We start from the raw sequence: 25,382 nt of genomic DNA, 5'->3' as shown, positions 1-25,382 counted from the left end.
ATATCGAAAATTACAATTTTTTAGTCTCTTATCATTGTTATCGCAGGATTATAATTCTAATCGAGAGAATCTCACTTTATACTCTATACTGATATACCTCACAGCTTACATTTTTCTCCCTTTTCGTCTTTCAGGAAAGGTCTCAAAGCTGCTAAAATTCTTGCGTCGCTAACAATGTACTCAGCTGCAGGGATGCGACACGCAGATAAACAAAAGCAAGCGTACGCGGTCTCATAATTAGCGTGGCTCAAACTGGAACACGATAGAGGGAACGTAGTGACTAACGAACCAACATTGTCACGTCACCGCTCATTGACCGCCCCACCCCGACATTGGATTGTGTTTACATTTCGGATGAGCAACGGTACGCGAACAGTTAGCCGCGACGGACACGAGTACTCGCCAAAACTATCTGGAAACCTTTCGAAATATTTTTCTTTTCCCCTACGTTCCCGCAAACCTTTTTTCTCTCTGAATGAACTCGACGAATCGTGTTTCTTTCTTTTTTTTTTTTACATTCGTCGTGAATTACGCAAACCTGTGCCTTCGCCTTTTTGACCGCAAAAAACAACTGCCCCTTGAGAGTGCACCCCTCTCTGAGTGTTTTTGTTCGTGGCGGTTAGGTTCGCGTTAACGTGAACCCAGAGGCGGGGTTATTTCCAGCGCCAATTATTCACGAGTACGCGAAGAAAATTTGAAACGACTTCTCCCGAGTCGAATCCGGGTTAAGTCCGTGATTTCGAGACCTTCGTGGCGATCAATCATCGAAACGCGATAAGATTTCCACGAGAGCCGCGTCCCGAACAGTGTCCCTCGATAGTTCGTCAAAAGGAATACAAGATGGCGGACCTTTAGTATTTTTCGCGCGCCTGAAAACAAAAAAATGAAACACCGACAGGAAAGGGAAAGAAATGCATGAAGTAATTAACTTCAGGTCCCCGTGAGGCTATACAAATACGAATACTACTACATATACAAATACGTGTATTTGTGTTGGCGTTTGCGTAGCTATTTCGTTTCATGGAAATGTCCGGGGTTTGTTTTGATGCTTGCATGCTCTTCGCTGCGCTCCCGTCGGCGCGACGACTCAAAATACAAAACGAAAAAGGTCACGGAACAACGTTCGCATCGTATTTCACGCGACGGTTGCTCAACGCGCCGTGATACACACCGACCATTCTCGAATGCACACGCTGGCGCTGGTGTGTTCAGGAATAAACATTGCATAAACGCGACGGCAGAGATTTGAAATATACAACGAAATTTCTTTGGCTTAAGGTGGGAACGCATTAGCGCCACGCCAGCCACCGTAAACGCACATCAGCTTCAGAAATGCGAGGGTGGGTTTGCAATTACTTTTAAATTGCTCGGAAAAACGTTATCGTCGACAGCGTGTTACGTGGCAGCCACGTTACCATACGGATCGGCCCATATTTCTCTCGTTTTCTCGTCCGACATGAAAACAACTGAAAATCAAAAGAAATAGGGAGGTAAACAAAAATGGCAACGGTTTATTCTGTGTTTGAGATTCTCGTAAAAACATACTCGTTCCCATGGTCTCGCAAAAAATACTTTTCGTCATGGATATGTATACGGAAAACATAAAAAAATATATATATACAATATATATACTTAATATGTATATATATATATTTTTTTTTATTTTATTTGTATATATGTATATATATGTACTTAATATGTATATATATACAAAAATAAAAATATATATATATATACATATGTATGTATGTGTGTATAATGCATGTTACATATATTCTACAATTAATGCAATAATATTTTTACTTCGTTTTGTATAAGTGAGCATACGTTTTGCATATTTATTATATTAGTTTGTATCATAAATGCATAAAATCCGCAGTATAGTCGCGAATCTTTCAAGAGTTCGCATGTTCGGATAAAGTATTGGTGGACGTCGTGGATCGATATCGGTTTGAATATTTATGTGGAAGAAAATAAATCGTCCCTGAGGGGGTTAACCGCGCGCGAAGCGTCGAATCATCCTTGACAGTGGCGGAAACCGTAGTATCCCTGTCAAGTTTAAAGCCGTCGGAATCGATCGACGGAAAATCTAATCCCGGGTCGAGGCTCGAAGAACGCTGACGGCACGTAGCCTAGCCGATCTACGCGGTCACTGTCATCACCGTTAGATTTACTAGTGTCCCGATTACTCTGCGATCATCCATGGCCAATGATTGCGCACGTCCCCTCCTTCTGAAAGGCTGCGACGAGACGCGCACGGGAGAGCAATTAAATCCGAAGAAGCCACATGCGTGCACGTTCAGAGATAAACGAAGCTTCCATACGAAGAACAAATAACGAGTAAAAGTGCAACACCGAGGGACTTTGTACCTCAGTTCAACAAATTAATATTAACTCTGACTCTATAGAAGATAATTGAAAGCATTACAGAGTGTTATCCGAAAATAGTTTGATATGTTTCTGTGATCAACGGGAGGATCAACCATATCGTTCTATATTTTAAATACTAATTTTTGTTAATTATTTTCCGTCTCTCTTGTTCGCGATTCTTTTCTAAATAAGACCGTTGTCCATCTGTGATTCGCGTTCTTCCGTTTATTTACCTCCCGGAAGGGGAGACGGAGTCGAACTCTCTTCGTGGGTCGACCTAAAAAGCGTCAATACCGTTGCACGCACGGTTTACTATCGACGAATGTACAGTTAACCACACATGGGGAAAATTTGATCCGAATAACAAGCGACGACTAAAAGGACAGTCCAGACAGTCTAGCCGTGATTCATTAACAACGTTTACGGGATCAAACGATCGCACAGATCTGTCGGTATTTCGTATGCAGTTTTAATTAGGGAGTAACAGATAAAAATGCACTTTCTATTCGCATTAGGAATATTTGTTTAGATAAGTATTTTTCCCAGCAGTTAACCGTGTACCCGATCATATCGACGCGCGCAATTTCGAGCAAGCTTTCCCTGTCGTTTCTTGGACGCACATTCCATGCACAAAATCGGACCTCAATGCAGCAGAGACGAACGGCTGCGGACGTGTTAATGCCACGGACAAGAATATTCCGAAATTATCTTATTTAGTTATTGTTTCAAGCATGTTTACTCTGAAGGAGTCTTATTATATAGGATTAATTTATTATCATTCGTGTTACTTTTTTTTTAAGTTTCTTTGCAGACCTTTCCTGAAACGAATTATTTTCATTTAATATAAACCTAGAGAATGTCGATTAGAAAGCGAAATGTGCAACTCTTCCATCGGTTCCTGCGACACTTTAACGTTTAAGGTTATGAAGCCACGGATGACGGGAATTGGAAGCGCTGTTCCCCTAGGATAATTGAGATGTTGCTACAGAAGAAAGAACAGAGACACTTTGTCTGTGAACTCTGGCTCTGCTCACCTGACTTTTCCGCCACAGAATTGGCAAGCAGTGCCCTGCCAACCCTCGTGGCACACGCAGGTGCCATTGACACAGTCCCCGTTGATGCAACTGTCCGTGTCGCAGGTCGTATCCGTCGAAAGCGACGACGAGGAGGAGGAGGCGGCAGCGGTTACGTGCACCACCCAACAGATCAGCGCCGCCCACAGTATCGGCCACGGCACCGCAATTACACAGCACTGATCGCGTACCACCTCACGGCACTGCCCTTCTTTCCGACGGTACTTCGATTTATATAGGAACAAAAACATCTGCACGGCCTCTGCCATTTTGATGGGCTTCCATGTCAGGGACAATGGCCGACGGCGACCCACCGGACGAGATACATACGGACACCTCTGTTCGTCGCGTTTTACGATGCAAACTCGCTCACTCGCTGCGCGCTGCCGATGTCGAGAGTGTGCGGTCGCTACCGCGCGGCTCCCACGGTGTCGCAACCATGGACCACATCGCTAAGCCGGGGGTTTCGTGGAGATCGTTCACTCGACCGATGCTCCCTACTATTAGCTGCTTCGAGACACGGCCGACAGGCAGCGCTGCACGCACCGTCCGCAGCCGTTCGTCATTGGTGGATTGGTGCGCCGAACCGCGTTCTTCAACATTTATTCTAGAATGAACCAGGATGAACGTATGAATGCAAATACATCTTCGTTAGCAGACTTTCTCTTTTATAGTTATTAAAGAGTTATGGGTTTCCCTGTTGTTATGATTCTTTTCCTCGGTTGATGCTAGGTCACCAAGCCTCCACCATCGTGGCATGTCGAGGAAACTTCGTTGAGGTTAGAATCAACGCTTCACGCGAATGTAGCGTCGCATGTGTTACTTTCTTCAACCATATATATATACATGGACTGCTCAAGCTTATTCTTTATACACTGAGCAGAGCGTAACCAACATCTTCATACTAAAAGTGAGACTTGACGCTAATGCGCATGCGTCGAATGCGAGAACTATAGCAAAAATTCCATCTCGATGACAGGCTGACTGCAGCTTTGACCAATAGTCGAAGAGTAGTTCCTTTGAGTATATAGACATATACTCAATATACATTTCTATATACATTTTATATTCTATATTTCTATAGTTCTATATTTCTATATTTCTATATTTCTATATACTCAAAGAGTATAGCAAGCAGTCCAAAATTTCAATTCGCGCCTTTCCCCACTGCTATCGCCCATTGACTGTAGCGCTTGCGCACAACTGCTTACTCGTAACTTTGGCATAGGAAATGTTGGTTACGGACTACACTATAGCTTGAGCAGTCCATGTAAACGCTCAAGTTTGTAGTGAAAATAGTTCCCAATTTTTTTTTTTTTTTTTAGATGGTCCAACTGGCTCAAAGAATCGATATTTATTGCTGCATTAAATAATTATTAAAAAAAATGATAAAGTCGACATGTTAACTAATATATTGTAATATTGGGAAGTAAAGAATCGTTTTAATTATGCATTTATGAAATATGAAGAACAGTTGATTAAAAGGTATCGGTGACGCCATCTTACTGAAACGGTAAGAACTATTTTCTGTAGAAACTTGGGCGTTTTCCCGCCGATGACGCCACTGAACTATACTAAAGTTTAGTGGTGTTAGTGCTGAAAAGTACTCTGATAATGTATTAATCATATCGCCACATATCGCGTTGCCAGTTGGCAGCAGTTGGCAGTAACGAAGGCAACCCGGTTCAAGTGAAGTTGTGTCTAAGAAACATCAGACACTTTATTTCAAGCTGTCACCAGCTATCACATTGGTTACTTCGTGACTTCCTCTGGAATTTTTGCACCGAAACAGGTGGAGTTTTGCTCCATGTACCATACCGCAACGCATCAATTAATTTATTATTTAACAACCTCTTAAATAGAGATCGAAGAAACATTGATATTTTGTAGTAAGTCCATACCCATCGAGCGATTTAGATTTCAATCCCAGTGTGTCCTAATCACACCTAATAAGACTATTCTGCTAATATTGTCGTATCATCTTTCTGATATCTTTATGACGTTTATTAATAGTAATTATTGTTATCAAAAATCAGTCATTATAAAAGAAGCCTGGTTTAAATGTTATGTATGACATAGAATTAATAAAGACTAACACTCAACCCGTGGGCAATGTCAGATGGATTTTATTCCCGCTGTATATTGTTTAAGGGTTTCAAAATGTATTACAGACAAAACTGTTAAATGAATTAAAATCTAGCAATGCTTTTCATGATGATTCATAAAACAAAAGCATACGTGTTAGTCTCGTGTGTTATTAAATGACCACGTCCATCTCCTATACCTCGATCCCTGCATCCTTTAGACCCTGAAACCTCAAGAACACGAATTTGAAAACGTCTCGTTGAAAAATGGCAGGAAAAAAGAAGAAGGGAAAGGGAAAGGGAAGAAGAAAAAGGATCGATGAATATCAGCTTCGTAGAAATTTGAGGGAACAGGCACGTAGAAGAGACTTGGAAGCTTCCGAAGCTGCAATTACAATGCCCAAGAAGGACTTATCGCAATATGCGGAAGAGATCAGACTCGGTGGTATCGAAGGGTGAGCATTTCAATTCTTTTGTCTTTGTTTCACGCTTGGATCTTATAACGTACAAGTACCTATTTACAAGCTACACACACGACTCGTTATCAACAGATATATGTGTACTTATCGCGAAATTTTTATCCTTTAATCTTCAAATCGTCAGAATTTTCCGACTCACTCCATGACATTATCAAAAATAAAATAAAATTCGATGCTTCCATAAATCGTGAAAATGAAATTTTTCGTGACTGTTTCCCCGGCTTATTATCTTATGACTATACTATATTTCTGTTTTCTCTTTCGCTAATTACGATTTAACCACTTTGACGATTAGTGGCAGTACGCATTCTACCCTCGTGATTATCGATGGGAAAGGAACACAACTAACGGAAGTGAAGGGACCGAATACCAATCACTGGGTAATTTTCTAAATGAATTTTCTGTAACGAACATTTTTTGTATCGCGAAGAAAAAGATGAAAAATCGTATTTAATTTAGACGATAGGAATGACTGAAACTGCCGCTAGGATCAACGCCATGGTGTTAAGGGGGAAAGAAGCTTTGAACATACCGGAAACAGTTCCTTTAGATTGCTTAGTAAGTTTTATAATATTGGGTTGTCCGGAAAGTTCATCCCTATTTTTAAGAAAAATTCAAAGGCACATTTGAATTTTGGTGTCTATTTATTGAATTATACAGGGTGTTCAAAAAAAAGCATTCAATATTTATATGGTGTATAGCGCAGCCTGTATACAGTGTACAGTATACACTGTATACAGTGTGCCCTATACACCACATAAATATTGAATGCTTTTTTTTTTAGCACCCTGTATAATTCAATACAGTGTACAGTGTACACTGTACCATTTTGTTTCACAACCTTTCCAGCTGTTAAGGAATGTACACATTTGTTTTCAGCCATTCCAATATATTCAGACTTGTACCGCTTACTAAAAATCGTCATGGACTTTCCAGACAGCGAAATACGTGAAAATTAACTTGAATTCCTATAGCGAAATATTAAATAATCAGGGTCTTTCGCTGAGTGGTTGCGAAGAGGAGAAGACGAATCGTCTCCTCGTGGAAACCATGCAACAAAATTATCCGAATGTTGCGAAGGATTACGTGGTTACTTCGGACACCATGGGCAGTCTTAGAACTGGCTTGGACACTGGTGGAATTGTTGTAATCGCTGGCACTGGTAGCAATGCCCTGATGATTGACCCCGACGGCAAAGTTACAGGTTGTGGAGGCTGGGGACACATGATGGGAGATGAAGGAAGTGGTAGGTACCGCGACGGTACAATAAAACGAACTTCAAAGCGGTGCTGCACGCGTCGTGGCAACCATTAAGGGTGCGCAGAACCCAGAGCCAAACTCCGAGTTGACTTCAGCGACAATCGCGGAAAAAGTAGGAAACTCCGGGACAAGGACAGAGAGGGCGATACAACAATTGCAGGAGAGACGAGGACAGGGCGATACGCTAGCATAACTTTCTTCGAAGATATTGAAGCAAAGAAGCAATATTTTCTAATAATTCTGGTTTTAATATATTCGTTACAATTTGGCGAATGCGACTCCAAGGCCTGATTTTGCAATTTCGGCCTTAAAACTTTATAAACAATAAAATGAAGATAGCAAACGTACTTTTACATAAAGTTTTAAGGCCGAAATTGCAAAATCAGGTCTTGAAGTCGCATCCGCCAAAGTGTAACGAATATATTAAAACCAGAATTATTAGAAAATATTGCTTCTTTGCTTCAATATCTTCGAAGAAAGTTATGCTAGCGTATCGCCCTGTCCTCGTCTCTCCTGCAATTGTTGTATCGCTCTCTCTGTCCGTGTCCCGGAGTTTCCTACTTTTTCCGCGACTGTCGCTGAAGTCAACTCGGAGTTTGGCTCTGGCTCCTGCGCACCCTTTCAAAAAAATTAAGATAGAATCGGAGGTGCAATTAGTAGCGTGCTAATAGCAAATACAATTTCTAAAATTATAATGAAACTTTCAGCTTACTGGATCGCCTATCGAGCCTGCAAGTACATCTTCGACGACATCGACGGTTTGTGCCAGGCCCCGGAACCAATAAGCTACGCGTATCCCGCTCTCAGGATATTCTTCAACATATCGGATAGGAAGGATATGTTGCCGTATTTGTACACGAATTTCGACAAAAGCAAGTTCGCCAGTTTCGCCATGGAGGTCGCGAATGGTTGCGAAAAGAAGGACCCTCTTTGTCTGCACATTTTAAGAGAAAATGGAGTGCTTCTCGCGAAGCATATCGTCGCTCTTGCCAGGAAGGCTGGCAATGTACGTCGTCTACTTCGATTCCGTATGTTTAATTTGATGCGTGTGATTCGTAAAATATTGTTGTTTTGTAGGATATCAAGTTACACGAAGGTGGATTGAATGTTATTTGCGTGGGCTCCGTCTGGAAATCATGGGGATTTATGAAGGATGCTTTCCTGGAAGAAATTCATGATTCGCACGCCATGGATGAACTGACTTTGCTTCGATTAACGGCGTCGTCTGCCATAGGCGCTGGTTATCTCGCCGCGGAGAAAATCGACTGGATATTCACGAAACCTTATGAAAAGAATGTTAATGTACTATATCATTACAAGCGCGAAAATTATGTAAAACCCACAATTAAGATAGAATCGGAGGTGCAATTAGTATCGTGCAAATAGCACCAAAGAAAATTTTAATCAGGCGTTATGCATACAATTTCTAAAATTATAATGCAAACTTTTAAAAATTAGCAGATACAACTTTGCCCATCATAATCGTCTTTCAAGAAGATGAAAACAAATGGTTTCCTACAAAGAGCGTATATTTACAATAAAAAATATTTTTTTATACAATATTAAATACTACTACATACCTATTTATTATAATTATATTATAGTAACTTGAAGTAATGAAACCTTGTTATGGTAATAACAGTTGATAATCACGATCAATTATTTCGATAATTAATCTAATAATAAAAATTGAAGTCTAAACATGAAGCTTCTTTAAATAAATTTTATAATGATATTAAAAACAATTTGGGACTGGATGATCTGGGGTTTTTCATTCGTTCTTGGAACTCTAGGATATGCTTTTATCGCCCTCGTCAGCTTGGTATTTTTCATTTCATCTTCGTGCCTCGTGCTGTTCGTAATCCTGTATCTGCTTGGTTATAATTTCTCAAGCATCGAAGATGAATGATATAAATGAAGGTATTTCTTTTTAATTCTTCTGGCTCTTATCAAATAAATAGAAAGTAAATTTAAAGAGGCAATGAAATTATCTATTCGAAGTCAAATGTAACAAGTCTTTGAAAAATATATTTCGACACGATATCACAATTGTGTACATTTTAACCATCGTAACGTGGACGCACGCTATGCAGGCCATGTCCCGCATTTTCATTCGTATGTTCGGAGCGGTGATGTTTCACAATTTTTATACCAAGGACTGAATTCATGTTCGTTTTTTTATCACTGAGAAATTCTTAATTTGTTTTAAAACAAACAAATGTTTTCTTTTTGCACATATTAACAGGTCGAATATGAACACAGAACTTGGCATAAGTATAACAAATATTTTCTTCAGACGTAACAGTTTAAGGTACTCTCGACAAAATATACATAATGTTTTCAACAATCATATAAGAATTATTATGCTAATATGTGTCTATTCTAGGTACGCGAAGAAAATTACACGAAGCGATACGATATTTTACGCTCATTTAGAACTATAATCTCTACTATTTATAAAATTTTATATATCAATTCAACGATAAAATTAATATCCTTTTCAAAGATAGATTCTATAATTGCCAATAAATGTTTTTACTCTTGAAATAGGAAAAAACTATATTAGAGTACGTAAATATTATTATAGTGTACCTCCATGTACGCGAAGTTTAGTACGAAGAAAATTTTGTTCGTAGTATTATATATCAACATTAGAATTATATAACGATATATTTTATATACATTAGTAGTTTATGTATATTCATGCATATATTCTCAACCACATATTTTAACATTGTAAATTTATGCTGTTAAATTTTTGTATTAATATTTGAATTATTGCTATACAATATTTGTATAAATAATACAATTCCTAAAACAAACCCATAATAAAGGTTTTTTAAATTTGTTAAGGAAATATGCATTTCTTTTTCTGTATATTGAAATACATGCAAGGATAAAAAAAATCGATCAATGTTTTAAATCAAATATTTCTATAAGAAGTGGCTCTACTCTCGATGGATTTAAATTTAGATACACTCCAACAACTTCGTTGTTTAGTCTGTGAAGATCGGAAATTTTCTGAATTAACTTTAAAAACATAGACTTAGCCTCACAGCCTGGATATACACTTTCCAGATATCGTCTGAGCAAATAATAATAAGAATTCTACGAAAAAAATTCATTATTCAAAATTTGTTTATATTATCATAGTTTCAAACTACAGAAATATTTTAGTCCACTTACTTGCTCCAGTTTGATGACGTCGTTATGCACCACTTTCGGTCTATCGGGTGTAAATAAAGCGATCGCACTTAAAATTAAAATAATATTCTCATCCCTCCATCTTGGATCAAAGCTTCTAATGAACCTTGCATGCTCTGCATACAGATTTCCTTTTACTTCTTTTAATACATCCACTTTTATATTCGACATACTCTCCTGGCTATGTGGTATCCACCACATATCTTTCTCTGCATCATAATTAATAGCAGATCTTAAAATCATCATTTCTGTACAACCTCCTTTCAAAAGAGCTATTTGATCTTCTTGACACATATTTTTGAAAGCATTTATCTTCTTTGCCATTTTTATTAAGCGACGAATGGCAATGGCAGTTAGATTTATAACATCTAATAGGCCTGGATGGGATTGACTGAAATTATTCTAGAAACAAATCGATTTTTATCAATGCCTAAAACAGACCGACTAATCTTGAGGCACGACAAGCATTACTTCGAATTACCTTAAATTTACAGTCTTCTCCAATTAAATTCGTTATGTCTTCGTCTAAAGGAGCTAATAACGCTTTATTGGCTACTATTAATTCGTTCAACTTTGCTCTTTCCGCGTCGTTCAATTCCTTTCTAGATTCCATACCACCAAGAGCAGAATATGCAGAAAACTCTAATTTAATTGCCTCACAGAGAATAGACTCAATGGAATTTGCAACAATGGGTACCCTAAAAACGAACAAATATTGAATATATTTTATAATGTTGATTTACCTAAAGTTTAATTGCTCTATACCTCTGTACATCTTGAAGTACATCTCGAGTAACATCTGTTACATTTTTACTCCAGTCATTATTATTACTAGTACTAGCACTAGTATTAGTACTACTATTACTAGCAGGCTCTATATATTGTTTCATGCATTCCTCTTGATTAGAATTTGTGATTAAGTCTGTCAAGATCGGATTTTCTATATGCCTTTGTTTGACTTTAAACGTTTGATTTGATATCTGACTCGAAATATTGGTAAGCTTCAAATCGTCTCTAAATTGTATGTTTGCATCGTTGTCAGACTTTGTCTCTCTTTCAGTAATGGCACTATTCTCGTTAAGGAACTGTGAAATTTGTGGATCCTCTTCTAACTTGCTAACAATCTCTGAATCTGTCATGATCTTTAGAAGTATGTCCTGATTTTGAAATATCTTTGCAATGAAATTGGAATTGTTAAGTAATTTTGTAACTAGGGTCGGATCTTGCATGAATTTGGCAATTAAATTATCTTCCTTTGGACACGATTCCTTGTTTGGTTTTTGACAAACTACTGACTCTTCTGAACAAGTTTGTAAGTTCATGTGCACCTCTGAATTTGGGTCAGCATTTGTTTTTGTACTATGCAATACATGATTGATGTAGGTGGAATTTTGCATGGGACTCTGGTCAAATTTATGATAACTATCGGTATTGTCAAGTTCAGACGAATATTTTAATGGTTTGTTATTAGTAGGACCAAACTCAGACTTCAAGACTATAACATTCTGCTCTAGCTTGGCCGAATTTACTACAAATTTCTTATTATTCTCTAAATTATGAGACAGAGATTTATCTTTGTCAAAGATCTGTGAACTCTGTATAAGAGAATTAGAATTAGCTCTCAATCTTTCCATATCAGTTTCATTTTCGTCTTGATGCAAAGAAGAGTGATCATAATTGTCGAAATTAGAACTAGAACTATGAGAAGAATCTTTCATCATTTCAAGAGTTTTTGATTCAGTTATAGTTCCATTCTCTGGTGGACTAGAAGGGCTTGGAGCACTAGCAGCTGTTACAGGACTCATACTTTCTGTAACAGTTTGTCTAGTTGCATCTAGATCTGTATATTTCTTATCGGATTCCCAAAAATATGTATCAGATACCGACGATGCAACAGAGTTAATTGACATGGAGGTATCGTCAAAGTTGCAATCATCCTGGCAACCTTTCTTCGTCTTTGATGACTTTGCGTTATCCAATGGAGGTCGCTTCTTTGCACGATTTTGCTCTATCTTCTGCCTCTTTAATACTTTGTCCTCCTCTGACATAATATACTCTTTCCTCATGCCGATACTAAAGCACTTGTCCAAGCGACATTTTTGACAGAAACGTCTAGTAACTGGTGTAATATTACAATTCTCTGTGAAGGGGCATCTGAAGTCCTATAAAAACATTGAATATCTTAAATTAGTGTATATTAAAAGGAAACTTTTCATGCGATACTTGGACATTTCTTTCTCTGTATTCGATTACGTGAAAGAACACGAGAAATAAGATCCATACACGTGAAGCACTTTGAAAATTGATCACCTTATTCTTTAAAGCGTTTCTTCTAAAAAAAGCCTTGCAGCTTTCGCACGATACCGCGTTGAAATTATAACCGAGAGCACGATCGCCGCAGACACCGCAGATCTTGTTCGCCTCTCTCGCCGGTTGTTCATCTTCCATTGCTCACCACGACGATATCTCGAGCGATTAACACTTCTTATTTAACGCACCATTATTTCCGCCTACAACTACGCTCCTGCAACAACTGACTCATGTCAGCGTGTCAGCGTTGTTTATCACACTGCTCGCGAACGTACAGAACGATACATGACAATTCTATCACGGCTGTTTACAATTTGAGTATCATTTTCAGTACAACGCACCGGATCCACGAGATGCTATCTCAAAAGCTTCGAGTGACAAGCTAAATGAACCGCTCAATTCAGTCCATCAGTCGCAATCAGTTAACGGAGCGGTGCGTTGCGCACCGTGCGCACAAACCTGTCGTATGTTTCGTTGTCACAAACTCCCTCCCACCACATTGCTGGCGAACAGCAATGTGACGTCACGAAAGTAACCAACTCGAACGCATCTAGGAAATTTTTGTAGAATTTTAACCTGGGGAAACGAGAAGCCACCGAACGCGCCCCTCGAACCCTATTCTAGCTGTCTTCGACGTTTTCTGTATGTACGTATGTCTTTATTGGGCTTTATTCTACAGTATACATAAGGGTGTAGTGTACGGTGTGTATAGGTGTATGCCGAATGTTGTTTCTAATCTAACCTTAAATGTACAGTGCCGGACGATGGTACATTCAATTTCTGTATCGTTATTAAAACCATAGAATACACGTTATAATTGTGAATATACGAACTAGTATTACACTCTTCTTAACTATTAAAAATATTAAATACAATTGATCTCCAAGGCACATATCCGTATTTTAAAAACTAAATTGCGCCAATACCAGCCGATACTTCGTCCAGCACTGCAAATATCGTACCATCTGTTCGATATCGTCGAGTATCGAATTTCAAGTTTCCGTTACGGGAAACGTCACGAAACACGCGTGGCATTCTTTACTTTGCACGTAGTTCATTTTTCTTCTTTTCAAGGAAATCGTCGTTGCGATGTATGCTTCGATAACTCGAGTAACTATCTCTATGCTCCGTCAATTTGATTGTTTCCCGTACGGATTATCGCATTATATAATTGTTAGAGTAATCAGGCATTATCCCAGTACAACCAACGTATAAATCTGTTCAAACGAATAACGATTTAATATCGATTGTTTTCTTATCGAGAAATGTCAAACACACTGCACATCTTTCATCACGTTGCACACAACTGAGTGGCAATTGTCGAGTAATCGGTTTAAAGTTCACGCGCACACACGTTCACTTCGCGAATTTAATGTCGATTTAACGATAACGTGGCGATGTAAGATGCCGTGAACATATATATACGTACTTGTATTAACGCTAATTGAGACCGTGTAGCTCGACACGTAACAATTTGAAGATCTCGAAGGCCGAAAAGCCGCTGATAGAAGTTTGCTTAATCGATGATATCGTTATCAATCATTGAACATTTAGATACATACGAGCAGGCGTGTTATAGGCGTGCCCGTGTCACATCGCAACAGGATAGAAATCGATTTCGTAATTATTTATTACTACGAAATAATTCTGAAGCTAACGATTGTGTATTTTAAGTAATAAAATATTTAAAAAAAATCAATCGCTTAAAAAATATGCATGATCTTGACCCTCGAAATCTTATCCTCGATGTTTTATTCCCCTTGACCTTGCTTATGGTATCTGTATATGCTATTTCAAAGAAATCGTAACCTTGAGATGACTCACGGGTCGATGGAAGTAATGACACCACCGATATTTACTACAATTTATTTCCTTAAACTTAGAAACATGATAGATCAGATAAAACATAGTATAAAAACCATTCTACTTAGAAATTATCAATTACAAATTTTAGAAATATATTTACAAATACAAAGAGAGTGAGTCATGTACATTCGTATGTATATGAAATGACTAATATTTAGAGAATAACATCCGTCACTTAATGCTTCTGAGATTTTAACATTTAGAGTTAACATTAGTAAAAATACAATTTGTAAAGTTCTGTATTCAAAATATACACGTTCAATTCATTTCAATAGAGATCAATTTCCTTTTGCAATACATTATACATTTCCACAGTCACACGTGCTATAATATATGTATATTATATATATTATATAAAATGCATTTGAATACCGTAAAAATATAAGAAATTAATACTTTAACGCTATACGATGAAGGCCCCCAAAAATTGTCATTGGCTGAAATAAACGAACGCGTTAAAGTGTTAATTTTTGCGTTCATCAACGGTGTTTGAACAATCTCACAAATAGAAAGGCACCTTTGAAATAAATACATGCGCATTCCCCGAGCTTAAATCTATTTCAGAATTCTTGGTTAGGCAGTAGTTGCATTGCACAAACTCGTTTTAAGTATTATAGTGCGATCCCTCAATTTAAGAAACGTGCTCTTCTTCTTCTTCGTCGTCGCACAATTTACTTGGGCGGTGTGTCAGTCAACTTTGTGCTTCCCATTTGTACACCATTGCTGTGGAGTACCAGTCCTTCTCTGGTGTAAAACATCACGATTTCTTCCACGCTGGAAAACGACTGTTCGTTTGTTTTCGCGGAACCCAATGCGTATCTATCAACAAGACAAACTCAATTATGTCCCATGTTTCTTTCGCTAACGTATCAAGCAAACAGTTCTTTTTTTTTATTACAGGTAAAGTCCTGTGCTCAACGTTCATTCGCGTTGGAAATGTTAAAAAAAATGTTGTCTCCTTTACCTGTTATCGGGCCTCTTCCTGACTGGGACGTTGTAAACTCTGTCGTTGTACCAAAGGACCAACGCCAGAGGATTGTTCACGTTTGTCGTAGACGGTCTTAGGAGGAAGTATCCGTCTTGCGGGTTGCCGTAAGTATTTTCTGCAAAGTCCAAGAGATCGTTTAAGAAGTCCAACGTTTTAAGAGCAATCACAATGACCTTCCAGTATTGCTTTATGTAGGTCAACTGTGATGGCTCTACAATAAATAGAATTATAATTGCCAAGACAATAAAGCACACAATGCCAACTCAAACTATTATAATTCCAGCATTGCAGTTAGCTTGATCAAAGTCTGAACATTAAGTGAAACTATGATTCTACTCCAAGAATCTGAAAAGCATCTTGTAAAGGTCCAAATGATTAAGCACGTGCGTTCTTTGATGAGAGCCGTCGCCTGTTCCCTCGTGACATTGTGGAACCAAGGTTTGTCGATATAGGAATGCCTCTCAGGCGGCGGTGGCAGTGGCCGCGTGGCTCTTTCCGACGATAGCGAGGTGTTACTGTTAGAATGAGGCAATGTTGATTTCTTCTCAGGAGATCGTTCTGCAATCAACATGGTTAGACGTACTTATAGTATATTGTATTTAAAAAATGGAGCTCAGGACTCTTTCGTCCACCTTATCATTTCTACAAAAGAACACCTAAGATCATAATATTCTATTCATTTCACTAACTTGCTAGATTCAGCCGAGCTTGCGTGAGGGTTGCCTGGGTCAGACACTCGGAGAGACTTGCCCGTATCGTGGGGCTCAAGGACACGTTTCTTTTCGGATCGCCAATTATAGTGGCCATTTTTTTTAAAAGTTCCTCGTCAACGTTTTTCACAACACCAAGACCGTACACTAACGTTCACGCGTTTAACAGAAGCACGTGCACCAGCATCTCATCGTCGGATCCTCCTCCGTCCATGATGAAACTTCTGGAGCAAGTGGAACGCCCAACTAGACGTCTGGCAACCCACCAGACGCTACGTGACTAATCAAGCTACTGACTGACGCACAAATATAGCACCAAATAAGAACGGTACGTAACAATGTGCTTTGTTTACTCGCAAGATTACGCGAGAATTGATTTTAAAGATAACGATGATGTATGCACTGTCCACGTGGAGACTAAACAAAACACAGAACTCTACTTGTGATATCTTCAGATAACGCCTGACGATTGGAATAAACCTTAGGTGAACCTAATTGCTGATACAAACTATCGAGCTGGCCAAGCCAAACTCTTCATCTGAGGCTTTGCGTTTCGGTACTAAGTTTAAAATATGAAGCAGAAGATTATGTGATCTTTAATTCATGTCTAGACGGAGCAAACAATTCAATGAGACTCGCGACTTCATTAGTTAACGTCTAACTGAGCAAGTAAACATCAAGTGTTTACAGATTCAAAGATGCGAATTGTCTATGAAACGTTATCCAGACAACAATCTTAAAGCGACTTTTGCATCTTCTAATTACGAGTCTAAACTATGAATAGGAGTTGCAAGGCTTCTAAACTACTTGGATCTTCGCGATGCTTGTACGGCTTCTGGAGGAACGATTCGAACCGACCCGACCGCGGCGAAATCACTGCACAGACTGGTATTTAATTTCAGAACGACGTGAGCTATAAAGATTGCCATCCGTTGGTCTCTCAGCATGGGGCACGTAGGCTTCTCTCGAAACGTGAAAATACATTAGTCAGAGAGCGTTTATTCTGGGGGTTGTTTGAGTCACTGTCAAGCCTCCAATTTAGGAAGAAAGTGCGGTAAATATTTAGTCGGGGATTCTACGTTTCAGTCCCGAGACCAATGCCGCCGGATGAAGCGTGTAAACTAGTGGTTTCCAAAGTAGAAAGACGCTTGAGTCTTCGAAAATATTGCGAGGTATAAATTTAAAGAAATATTTCATAATTTCTCCAAGATGTTCACTTTTATAATTTGTATTATCCTTCTAATTTTACTTCATTGAAAAAGCTTGATTTTGCATAATATTTGTGTTTGAAGATGACCCTTGGGTGTTGGAAACGTTTACTGTTTACTTCTTAAGATCTATAAATACTCCACTGTTGTTATTTAAATCAAAACAAACATTAACAGCACAACCTTTTTTTTCAGAAAAGGCGCCTTCCAAGAAGTTTGCTACGTAAAGGTATTCATACACAATTAATACTACGTTTTACTTTTAATTCACTTTCACGCACAAGGAAATGCTAATATTAACCGTGCGTGGGTACCTTAAGAACTGTTTGTACCTGGTGGCTCGGGCGGTTGGGAATAGCAACACCTAGAGAGTCCCCTCTTGATCCTCACTATCATATCGGATACCTCATCGGCCAAACGGGCACCTAGACCACCCACGAGCTGTTTGCTCAGTCTTAGATAAAAACAGGAACACATTCCATCACACTGTTTCCGCTTCAGTTTCCCGACGATAAAGTAGCAGCTCTCTGTCCTGGCCGTTCGATCAGCTTTTGGACAGGGAATACGATTTCCCGATCCTCGATCGACGACTTTAAACCGTTCCGTTTGTTTTTGTCGGTGCTCATGGTACGTGACTCAGCGTTACTAACTTAACGATATTTAATTGACCTGCCGTATTATTTCGCTCGATTAATCTCAAATATATTAACAGGATCAGGGATAAAGACACCCCTTATCGACTTTTAGAACAAATTTCTCGCGTTATTTATGTCTTAGTTTTACTCTTTTTTGCTGTTTAATTTTACACAGGCCGTTTAAATGTACGCCGAAATGACGCGAAATAAAGGGGACGATAGTTCGTTCATGACTGGCTACAATTGCATTCGCGCATCAGATTGCACGAACGCCAAACATTTGCCACACAGATGTTTATGGGAAGTTGGGCCACCGGACCTTTTTATTTTCTCAATTTTCACGCAGACTAACCTTTTTGCTGACCCTCGCAACACGTTGCATTCTCCCATAGAACGTCCTCCGCTTAATTTCCGTTTTTTTTTCCTTACAACTTTTCTCCCATCAACGTAACAGTTTTATTATATCATGGGAATCGGTTTGTCAAACGTTTACAGGACGATTCCTCTTATATATCTCCTCTACCTTTTGCAACATACATCCCGAATCATCCCGTACAACATTCGATTCGCCAGGTCGCAAAAGAACGATACGAAGAAGTATACTAACCCTTTGACTTGTCCATGCTGGACCAACTTGAAGTTGGAGAGGGGCTAGCCGACGATTGGGCAGGTTTCGCCAGGAGTAGTGGTGGTGATACTGTATTCGACGTCGTCTGGGTGGAGTTCAAGTAGTATCCGTTATCATCTGGCTAAAAGAATCGTACAGGATTATTTAATTGTTTTATATGAACATCATTGGATCGATACTAGAGTGTTTTATAACTTACTGTCTCTGTAATCGACTCGTAAATTTCGCATTGTAACTCCTCGTCCTCAAAACTGCTAATACTCGGCGGCTGATAAATGCTTTCAGCAGAAGTCTGGCGACCACTTGTTAGCGATTGCTTGCTAGTCGCGCTCAACATGCTCCTCTTCTGATTCTGCTCAATAATTTGTTCGTCGAACGACTCGTATTCGTCCTCGCTTTCCTCCGTCTGCGAAGGTAAATTGGCAACGAGGTCGAGATTCCTCAAAGTGGCTGGAGGTTTCGTTTGATCCTTGACGGTTCTCTCGATGATCACTGTCTGATCTCTAGTCTTCTTTGGTTCGGGTGGCGGAGGCACGGCCATTCTCTCTGAAACGTTCAATCGTTACTTTCAGTTACTTGCCTTTTTTAGGAGCTGGAATTTATTTATAGCTTTATAGGAAGTTCACTAACTTTGCGTTTGACTAGGAACATTCGCTTTCGCCTTCGAAGCATGGTGCAAGAACGATTTCTGCGGCTGGCCGCGTCCCGGAGACGTGACCTCGATCCTCCTAGCTTGGAGGGATTCAGGTTTCGGTACAATCATGGGTTTCTTGCTATTCCTGAGTTGCAATTGCTCCTTGAGCTGCTCAGCCAAGGACTTCTCGATTTGGCTATGCAATCTGGATGGGTTCTTCGCGACCGCGGTCCTCGATTCCTGACAATTTGCATAGGTGTTTTCGTCATCCTGTATAGGGCCGCAATTGGCGTATGTTCCTTCATCCTCTTGGTTGGGGGCCGCCCTTACTCGCGTGTCTTTTCGTTTAGATCCTGCAGCGTCTCGAGACAACCTTTGGCTAGCTCTGAAACCAGGGTTTAAATGCATTTTTTGGTCTTCCGACAAGACCTCCTCGTTGGTGTCGTCTTCAAAGTCGGTGCCCCAGGATCCAGTGTCGCTGAAATGATCCTCGTGGCCGTGCAATTCAGGATTCTTCTCTTCCACGAATTTCTCCGGTGTTTTCCTTACTTCCTCTATGAACGCCCAAAGGCTCCTGGTCGGAAGCGACAACATTGTCAAATTATAAATCTGGTAATAAACGAGTCTGGTGAGGTCTGCGTTACAACAATGGATTACACATTCGGTAAAGGTATTCATGATCATCTTTTCCTAAGTGAAAACTTGATCCCTTTATCGTTTCGAGTGGCATGCAAATGTGGTCGCTTTATTGTCAAGTGGAATTTCCTTAATAAACGAAGACGATAAATTTCCTGGCGTCAGCGCGATGTTGAACGATCGAATTCGTCCCACGCGATAGAATTACGTACGTGTGGCATAACCAGCATCGAACAACCTAAGGATGCCCAGCGTGGCCTTCGGAATTGCTAGCCACAGCATATTTCGACTTTGCGCGAGCCATTGAACTGGTCTTTTGATATGCGTACTGCGTCTCGCGGTGCTTTCTGTAGGCATCGTCGCTCGCCAAATTTCTCTACAGCCACAAGCTACCATTAGAGTTCCTTGACAATCATCTTAAACATTACAGCTCGATTAATGAATAAAACAAGAAGTCAAAGTGTACATAATAATATTTTCGAAAAGCAGCGAACGATTCGAGTTATATTCTTGGAGATAACAAGAATTTTAAATTAGCTTCTATTTTTACCGAGTGCCTAATTTACAGAGCGATAGAGCCACGACTAGGGATGGTTTCAGATGGTTCCCTGAGGTTCTGGAGTTGGATAAAACGTTGAGCGTTTCCATGCGTACGAGTAATTGCTGGAATTTAGGTGACCACGCGATTCGAAGGCGTGTCTCGTGAAGATTCTTCAAGACCGTAAAGAGGAACCGTTAGACCGTGACACGGACTTCGTAATCCTATTTCTCGTGAACGAGACCGTGCTGTACACACACGCTCTAGCATAACGTGATACGACTCAAGGCGAATATACCAAATATCGACGAATGAAATTTTGCAGTCGAGCGCGGCTACGTTTACCTCAGCTCAGGGTATTTTGTTTTCCTTACCATATCAACGGACGCGTGAGGTCACTCTTCCACAGCGCCAGCTGCCCTTCCGTCAATTGCTGGAATAATTACAATCAATTAAGAGAAGCATAATAGCGCACGCGTCGGTTTGGCCGAAATACGACCCACAAGTTATGAATGGAACACGCTACATTATCTTTCAACGTTTCCACCGTTTGTGGACATTATTTTATTGCATTCAATGTTGATCGCCTTGTATAAGGCAATGTGTTATCTGGATTAAAAAGTAAATACAAAATGTAGAGTGACATTTTTAAAACGAGGCTTCGTTATCGAGAAAAACGCCCACAAAAATTCTTCAAGGCGCGCTCTGGTACTCCACACGCCTCGAACATCTTCAGAGTCGATTTTTCAAAAAACGCAGCCTCGTATAAAAATGATATAGTTACCTGTTATTCGAATTACGCTTTGCTCGTCCTTTGTTATGCACACAGCGGGATACTATCAGTGTCTGTTTGCAACCACGTGCGATACCGTGATGTCAACAAACCCGCGAACGGTGAAAACGATATTCACGATCAACGAAGCGCGAAGAAAATGTAGTCGTTGGAGGAACTTTAGTTTGAAACGATTTACTCACCAATAACTCATTCCCGTCGATCTGTCGCGTCGCTATTGCTTTGCAACATTCCTCCAAGCCGTTCTGCAAAACGAGGATACTAGTGTAATCAAACAGGATGCGTAGCAATCATAACGCGTGCATGCGATCATTTGCCGGATATTACATATCTCCAACAAATATCGGTGGCATTTATAGTTGTTACAGACATGGACATATTCAGGGATAGGCGTAAAACGACTAACGATCTAGTCGTTGTTTCTAAATTAATAATAACAAAACATTGTAATTCGACCTTCCAAATTGGAAGTTGAGGAAATAGAGTTTTAGAATGTTTCTCAGTGCGTGACAGATTCAGAAGCTACCATTTAGCAGAATTAGACATAATTTCGAAGGCTATAATTATGACAAGTATGACAATTTTCGATTAGCTTCCAATTTCGGGAACATCAATAACAACAGAATAAAGTCATCTAGCGACATATAGCGATCCTTTTATTTGAACCTTTTATTTGATCCTTTTATTTATTTCTATGAACTGATAGAACATGATAGAATAGATAGAGACATTTTTCTTAAGGTGGGAGAAGAAGAAAGTGACGCATGGTTGCGGGAACCTCGTATATCTCTTTGCATAGTTCGCTAAAAATATACGCGTGAACCACCGTTCGTTCACATGCGTCGTGCATAGCGCTTGGCATTCCAGATTTCTCATTGTTTGACATCCAGTCCGCAGAGTGTACTAACCGATTATGTGACCACACTGTAGGGTCTATATAACTGGCGTGATCCATCCATCGATCGTTTCCTTATCGATCGATGCAAATAATTTCGGATTTCGATACGTCGATTTCCCTTTACCATCAACCATACATAAACTATGACTCGAACCATGCATGTATCGAATTAGCAAAGAAAATCGATGACAGTAATTGAAACCTTAATAAAACACCAGTCAAGATAAAACATCCCCAGGATCAATTTCAATAGGGTAACAGCACCCCATAAACTCACCACAATCTAATGACAAAAAGTATTTATTTACTTGTTGTTTCTAGATGGCAGACATGGTCAAATTCTTATACAAATCAAAATTTCGAATAATGGATAACTGTATACGACGAATATACAAGACACTGTAGCGATTTATTCGATCGAACAGTTATTCAGAGTAACTTATATTCTCTCAACGTGAAATCTCATCTCATTTATTCAATTCAAATCGTAATTATTATTAAACTGATAAAGTAAAACGACTTTACGACGTCTGGATGAGTATAATGATAAGTATTTTGTCCAGCTGTGGCTAGATGGAGCCTGAATAGAAATCCAACATCTTGGCGAAATTTTTTCCGAATTCCTTTTATCTCGATCTAGATTTCGATAGACGAGAGATCATTGGACGATGTCAAGGGTCGCCAGAGTTTACTCACCTTTCGTAGCAGGCACAACACGTCACTGGTAGTCCAATTGGAGATGTCCTCGAGGGCATTGATCTGCGACAACTTTTTAAACATTGCACCCGCGTGTTCGCGCGCCCGCTAAAAAAAAATGATCGCACGTGTTCACCGCCCGGTTCGCATCTGCATCTGGTTTTTGTTGGGCGAGGTGTCTTGACAACCCTCGCCGCTTCGTATCTTTCCTCCCCCCTCGTACGATGACGTACACGCGATCAAGACAGTTCCGCAAGCCGACACGGCCAACTGTTCGTCGCGACTGCGATTGGTCACTTTCTTACAGTGCACCTGTTCCACCAAGCGAAATCTACGTTAGCGACACTCTCACCGTGGATCCTCCTCTTCCTGATCTTTCATCGGTTATCAAACGCATTCCAACGCCAATTGTTTCTTTGTCAGTCTACAGGTGTACATTTACACTTAATTCATTGAATTAAAGTGTTTCTTGACTATCTTCATGAAGATAGCACAATAAACGCTTTGACTATAGTCGAATTACAGACATTATGATTAAAGATGCGCCTTTAAATTAAATCGCAAAAGTAGCGTAAAATGGACCAGCAACATCTATGAATCTGATATTTAAAAATTTGTTCAGCATTCGAAAATTCGATTCTTGTAATATTTTTTTAATCTTTTTCGAAACAGCCAATGATCAATGCAATTTTAGTCATGCGACAAGCTCTGTTTACATTCAACTTCGTCTTCATGAAACGTTCTATGTAAAAATTTGGCGAACATCTGCGCCGAAGCAGTAGCTCTGCACTTGCTATACAGAACTGTACAGAACCTAACAGAACCTCCATGAGAGCAACGTTAAAAGTCGCGTACACGCCGTAACAGCAAGTGGAGAGCTATCAAGAATTTTTATTCATTAGAAACGTGTGTTTAAAGAATCTCTACAAGGAAAATATTCCTGTGACTGAATGGCTGTCACCGATCTCAGTTCCCAGCTAGAATATGAAGATTGCATTAAGTGAGTAATCGTTGTATATTTTAAAAGTTCGATCTATAGAAAGACGATAACCTCATCTTTCTTCGCTTGACGTATATATAGCTGTATACATGTAATCCCAAATGCCTCGAAACAGTGATTTTATTTTTTACGATATTTACAACAGTTTTGTATTTCTTCGTAATCAATAATAATTAACATTCATGGATAAAACTTGTAATGTATAAAAATTATAAACTTTTACTAGTTTAACATGCAATGTCTTTTCATTTTGAAAAATATTTATTTTCATCTCTAAATCGTCGATCAATATTTTTATTCAGATAAGAGATTTGCATATCTCCGTCGATGTTTCTTGTTTCCTTTTTGTTTGGATATTCCCCTGGGATCAAGAGTCACGAGTCTTTTACGACATAGTTTTGTGATAACATAATAAGGCTTTAATGTGTATACTTATATATAGAGCATGCAGAAAGTCTGCGAGTTTCAAAAACATTTCTTTATTGTGTTAGGTCACAGGATCTCTCTGTTATTCATTTCTATGCACCATGGGCTGATCAGTGTTCCCAAATAAATGATGTGATCAGCGAAATGAGCAAACTACCCGAGTGTAAGGGAGTTAAATTTGCTAAGATTGAGGCTGAGAAGGTACCAGAGGTGTCTTTGAAAGCTGGTATTACTGCTGTACCAACAGTCATTCTGGCAAGAAACAGCACTATAGTAGACAGAGTGGATGGAGCTAATCCCTCTGCTATAGCAGAGAAAGTAAAGAGCCATTCTGCCAGCAAAAATTCTATTCCAATTGATGTCTGTAAATCGCAAGTGAATCTTGAAGATAGGCTAAAAAACTTGATAAATCGAGCACCTTGTATGCTATTCATGAAAGGAAATCCTGCCAATCCACGCTGTGGATTTTCTAAAACAATAGTCGCACTCTTAGATTCCTATAAAGCAGATTATCAAACGTTTGATATTTTGCAAGACAATGATGTCAGAGAAGGACTTAAGAAGTTCAGTAATTGGCCGACGTATCCACAGCTCTACGTGAACGGAGAATTAATCGGTGGTTTGGATATCGTAAGAGAAATGAGCGAATCTGGAGAATTAGAAAGCATGCTGCCTAAGAAGAGTTAATGTATAAGTAAAGTTAGTTGATGATAGTACTGTTCACAGTTCGTATTGTAACAAATATTATTTAATTATAGGGAACGTTAGTTAATAAATATAAGATAATTTTTTTTCCAGATGTTAAGGAAGGCTGGTGACTATTTTAATATCGTTGCTCTTAAATTATTTTCTATCAGTTGTAAAAACTTTGGTCATTTCATCCTCTGAAATATGTAATAAATTAAATTACCCACATATGTATAAGTGTTTCTTGCTAAGTTTTCAC

The 25,382-nt window shown here is 39.3% G+C and overlaps 5 protein-coding genes across 11 annotated transcripts in view; 2 read left to right on the top strand and 3 right to left on the bottom strand.

Moving 5' to 3' along the window:
• LOC128874873 (attractin-like protein 1) overlaps positions 1-4,181 on the bottom strand; it is a 22,131-nt gene extending 17,950 nt beyond the window's left edge. For all 4 annotated transcript variants that reach the window (XR_008456706.1, XM_054119995.1, XM_054119997.1 and 1 more), the window contains exon 1: positions 3,405-4,181. Coding sequence is in view for 3 of the 4 variants with exons in the window: in XM_054119995.1 (XP_053975970.1) it covers positions 3,405-3,712 (308 nt within the window). In the remaining variant the exon portion in view is untranslated. The remainder of the gene's footprint in view (positions 1-3,404) is intronic.
• Positions 4,182-5,052: 871 nt separating this feature from the next.
• On the top strand, positions 5,053-9,773 carry LOC128875395 (N-acetyl-D-glucosamine kinase). 3 transcript variants are annotated; one of them, XM_054120936.1, is made up of 7 exons: positions 5,053-5,235; positions 5,802-5,982; positions 6,302-6,386; positions 6,466-6,564; positions 7,000-7,252; positions 7,974-8,272; positions 8,344-9,773. In XM_054120936.1, exons 2-7 carry the CDS (start codon positions 5,924-5,926, stop codon positions 8,650-8,652), a joined length of 1,104 nt encoding a protein of 367 aa, XP_053976911.1. In that variant the 5' UTR covers positions 5,053-5,235; positions 5,802-5,923; the 3' UTR covers positions 8,653-9,773. The 3 variants fall into 3 exon arrangements, with proteins under 3 accessions (XP_053976911.1, XP_053976912.1, XP_053976910.1); XM_054120937.1 differs by having other exon boundaries at positions 5,053-5,332; XM_054120935.1 differs by lacking the exon at positions 5,053-5,235 and having other exon boundaries at positions 5,795-5,982.
• On the bottom strand, positions 9,275-13,277 carry LOC128875391 (uncharacterized). The gene is made up of 5 exons (XM_054120927.1): positions 12,781-13,277; positions 11,236-12,632; positions 10,952-11,168; positions 10,453-10,872; positions 9,275-10,374 (listed from the first exon to the last, which is right to left on the bottom strand). Exons 1-5 carry the CDS (start codon positions 12,916-12,918, stop codon positions 10,177-10,179), a joined length of 2,370 nt encoding a protein of 789 aa, XP_053976902.1. The 5' UTR covers positions 12,919-13,277; the 3' UTR covers positions 9,275-10,176.
• Positions 13,278-14,634: 1,357 nt separating this feature from the next.
• On the bottom strand, positions 14,635-23,634 carry LOC128875394 (lymphocyte cytosolic protein 2-like). Of its 2 annotated transcripts, XM_054120933.1 has the most exons (9): positions 23,011-23,634; positions 21,599-21,661; positions 20,998-21,056; positions 19,446-20,023; positions 19,015-19,361; positions 18,795-18,936; positions 16,022-16,192; positions 15,611-15,749; positions 14,635-15,465 (listed from the first exon to the last, which is right to left on the bottom strand). In XM_054120933.1, the coding sequence occupies exons 1-9, from the start codon at positions 23,092-23,094 to the stop codon at positions 15,318-15,320; spliced, it is 1,731 nt and encodes a 576-aa protein (XP_053976908.1). In that variant the 5' UTR covers positions 23,095-23,634; the 3' UTR covers positions 14,635-15,317. The 2 variants fall into 2 exon arrangements, with proteins under 2 accessions (XP_053976908.1, XP_053976909.1); XM_054120934.1 differs by lacking the exon at positions 23,011-23,634 and having other exon boundaries at positions 19,446-21,056; positions 21,408-22,808.
• Positions 23,635-23,820: 186 nt separating this feature from the next.
• On the top strand, positions 23,821-25,351 carry LOC128875397 (glutaredoxin 3). The gene is made up of 3 exons (XM_054120940.1): positions 23,821-24,010; positions 24,502-25,135; positions 25,235-25,351. Exons 1-2 carry the CDS (start codon positions 23,961-23,963, stop codon positions 25,121-25,123), a joined length of 672 nt encoding a protein of 223 aa, XP_053976915.1. The 5' UTR covers positions 23,821-23,960; the 3' UTR covers positions 25,124-25,135; positions 25,235-25,351.
• The last annotated feature ends 31 nt before the right edge of the window (positions 25,352-25,382 follow it).

Source organism: Hylaeus volcanicus, chromosome 4 (genome assembly GCF_026283585.1).
Source record: "Hylaeus volcanicus isolate JK05 chromosome 4, UHH_iyHylVolc1.0_haploid, whole genome shotgun sequence".
NCBI lineage: Eukaryota > Metazoa > Arthropoda > Insecta > Hymenoptera > Colletidae > Hylaeus > Hylaeus volcanicus.
Note: the sequence above shows the minus strand (reverse complement) of the source record. Positions and strands in the feature narration are given on the sequence as shown.

Bases quoted from the DNA above. Each gene is read 5' to 3' on its own strand.
- LOC128875395 (XM_054120935.1), top strand. From the start codon at position 5,795: ATGGCAGGAAAAAAGAAGAAGGGAAAGGGAAAGGGAAGAAGAAAAAGG. The intron at 7,253-7,973 runs GTAGGTACCGCG...TGAAACTTTCAG, and splicing joins GATGGGAGATGAAGGAAGTG to CTTACTGGATCGCCTATCGA. The intron at 8,273-8,343 runs GTACGTCGTCTA...GTTGTTTTGTAG, and splicing joins TTGCCAGGAAGGCTGGCAAT to GATATCAAGTTACACGAAGG.
- LOC128875391 (XM_054120927.1), bottom strand. From the start codon at position 12,918: ATGGAAGATGAACAACCGGCGAGAGAGGCGAACAAGATCTGCGGTGTC. The intron at 10,873-10,951 runs GTAATTCGAAGT...ATTTGTTTCTAG, and splicing joins GAGAAGACTGTAAATTTAAG to AATAATTTCAGTCAATCCCA. The intron at 10,375-10,452 runs GTAAGTGGACTA...TTTTTTTCGTAG, and splicing joins ACGTCATCAAACTGGAGCAA to AATTCTTATTATTATTTGCT.
- LOC128875394 (XM_054120933.1), bottom strand. From the start codon at position 23,094: ATGTTTAAAAAGTTGTCGCAGATCAATGCCCTCGAGGACATCTCCAAT. The intron at 21,057-21,598 runs GTGAGTAAATCG...TAATTATTCCAG, and splicing joins TCGACGGGAATGAGTTATTG to CAATTGACGGAAGGGCAGCT. The intron at 18,937-19,014 runs GTAAGTTATAAA...CGATTCTTTTAG, and splicing joins ACGAGTCGATTACAGAGACA to CCAGATGATAACGGATACTA.
- LOC128875397 (XM_054120940.1), top strand. From the start codon at position 23,961: ATGGCTGTCACCGATCTCAGTTCCCAGCTAGAATATGAAGATTGCATT. The intron at 24,011-24,501 runs GTGAGTAATCGT...TTATTGTGTTAG, and splicing joins GAATATGAAGATTGCATTAA to GTCACAGGATCTCTCTGTTA.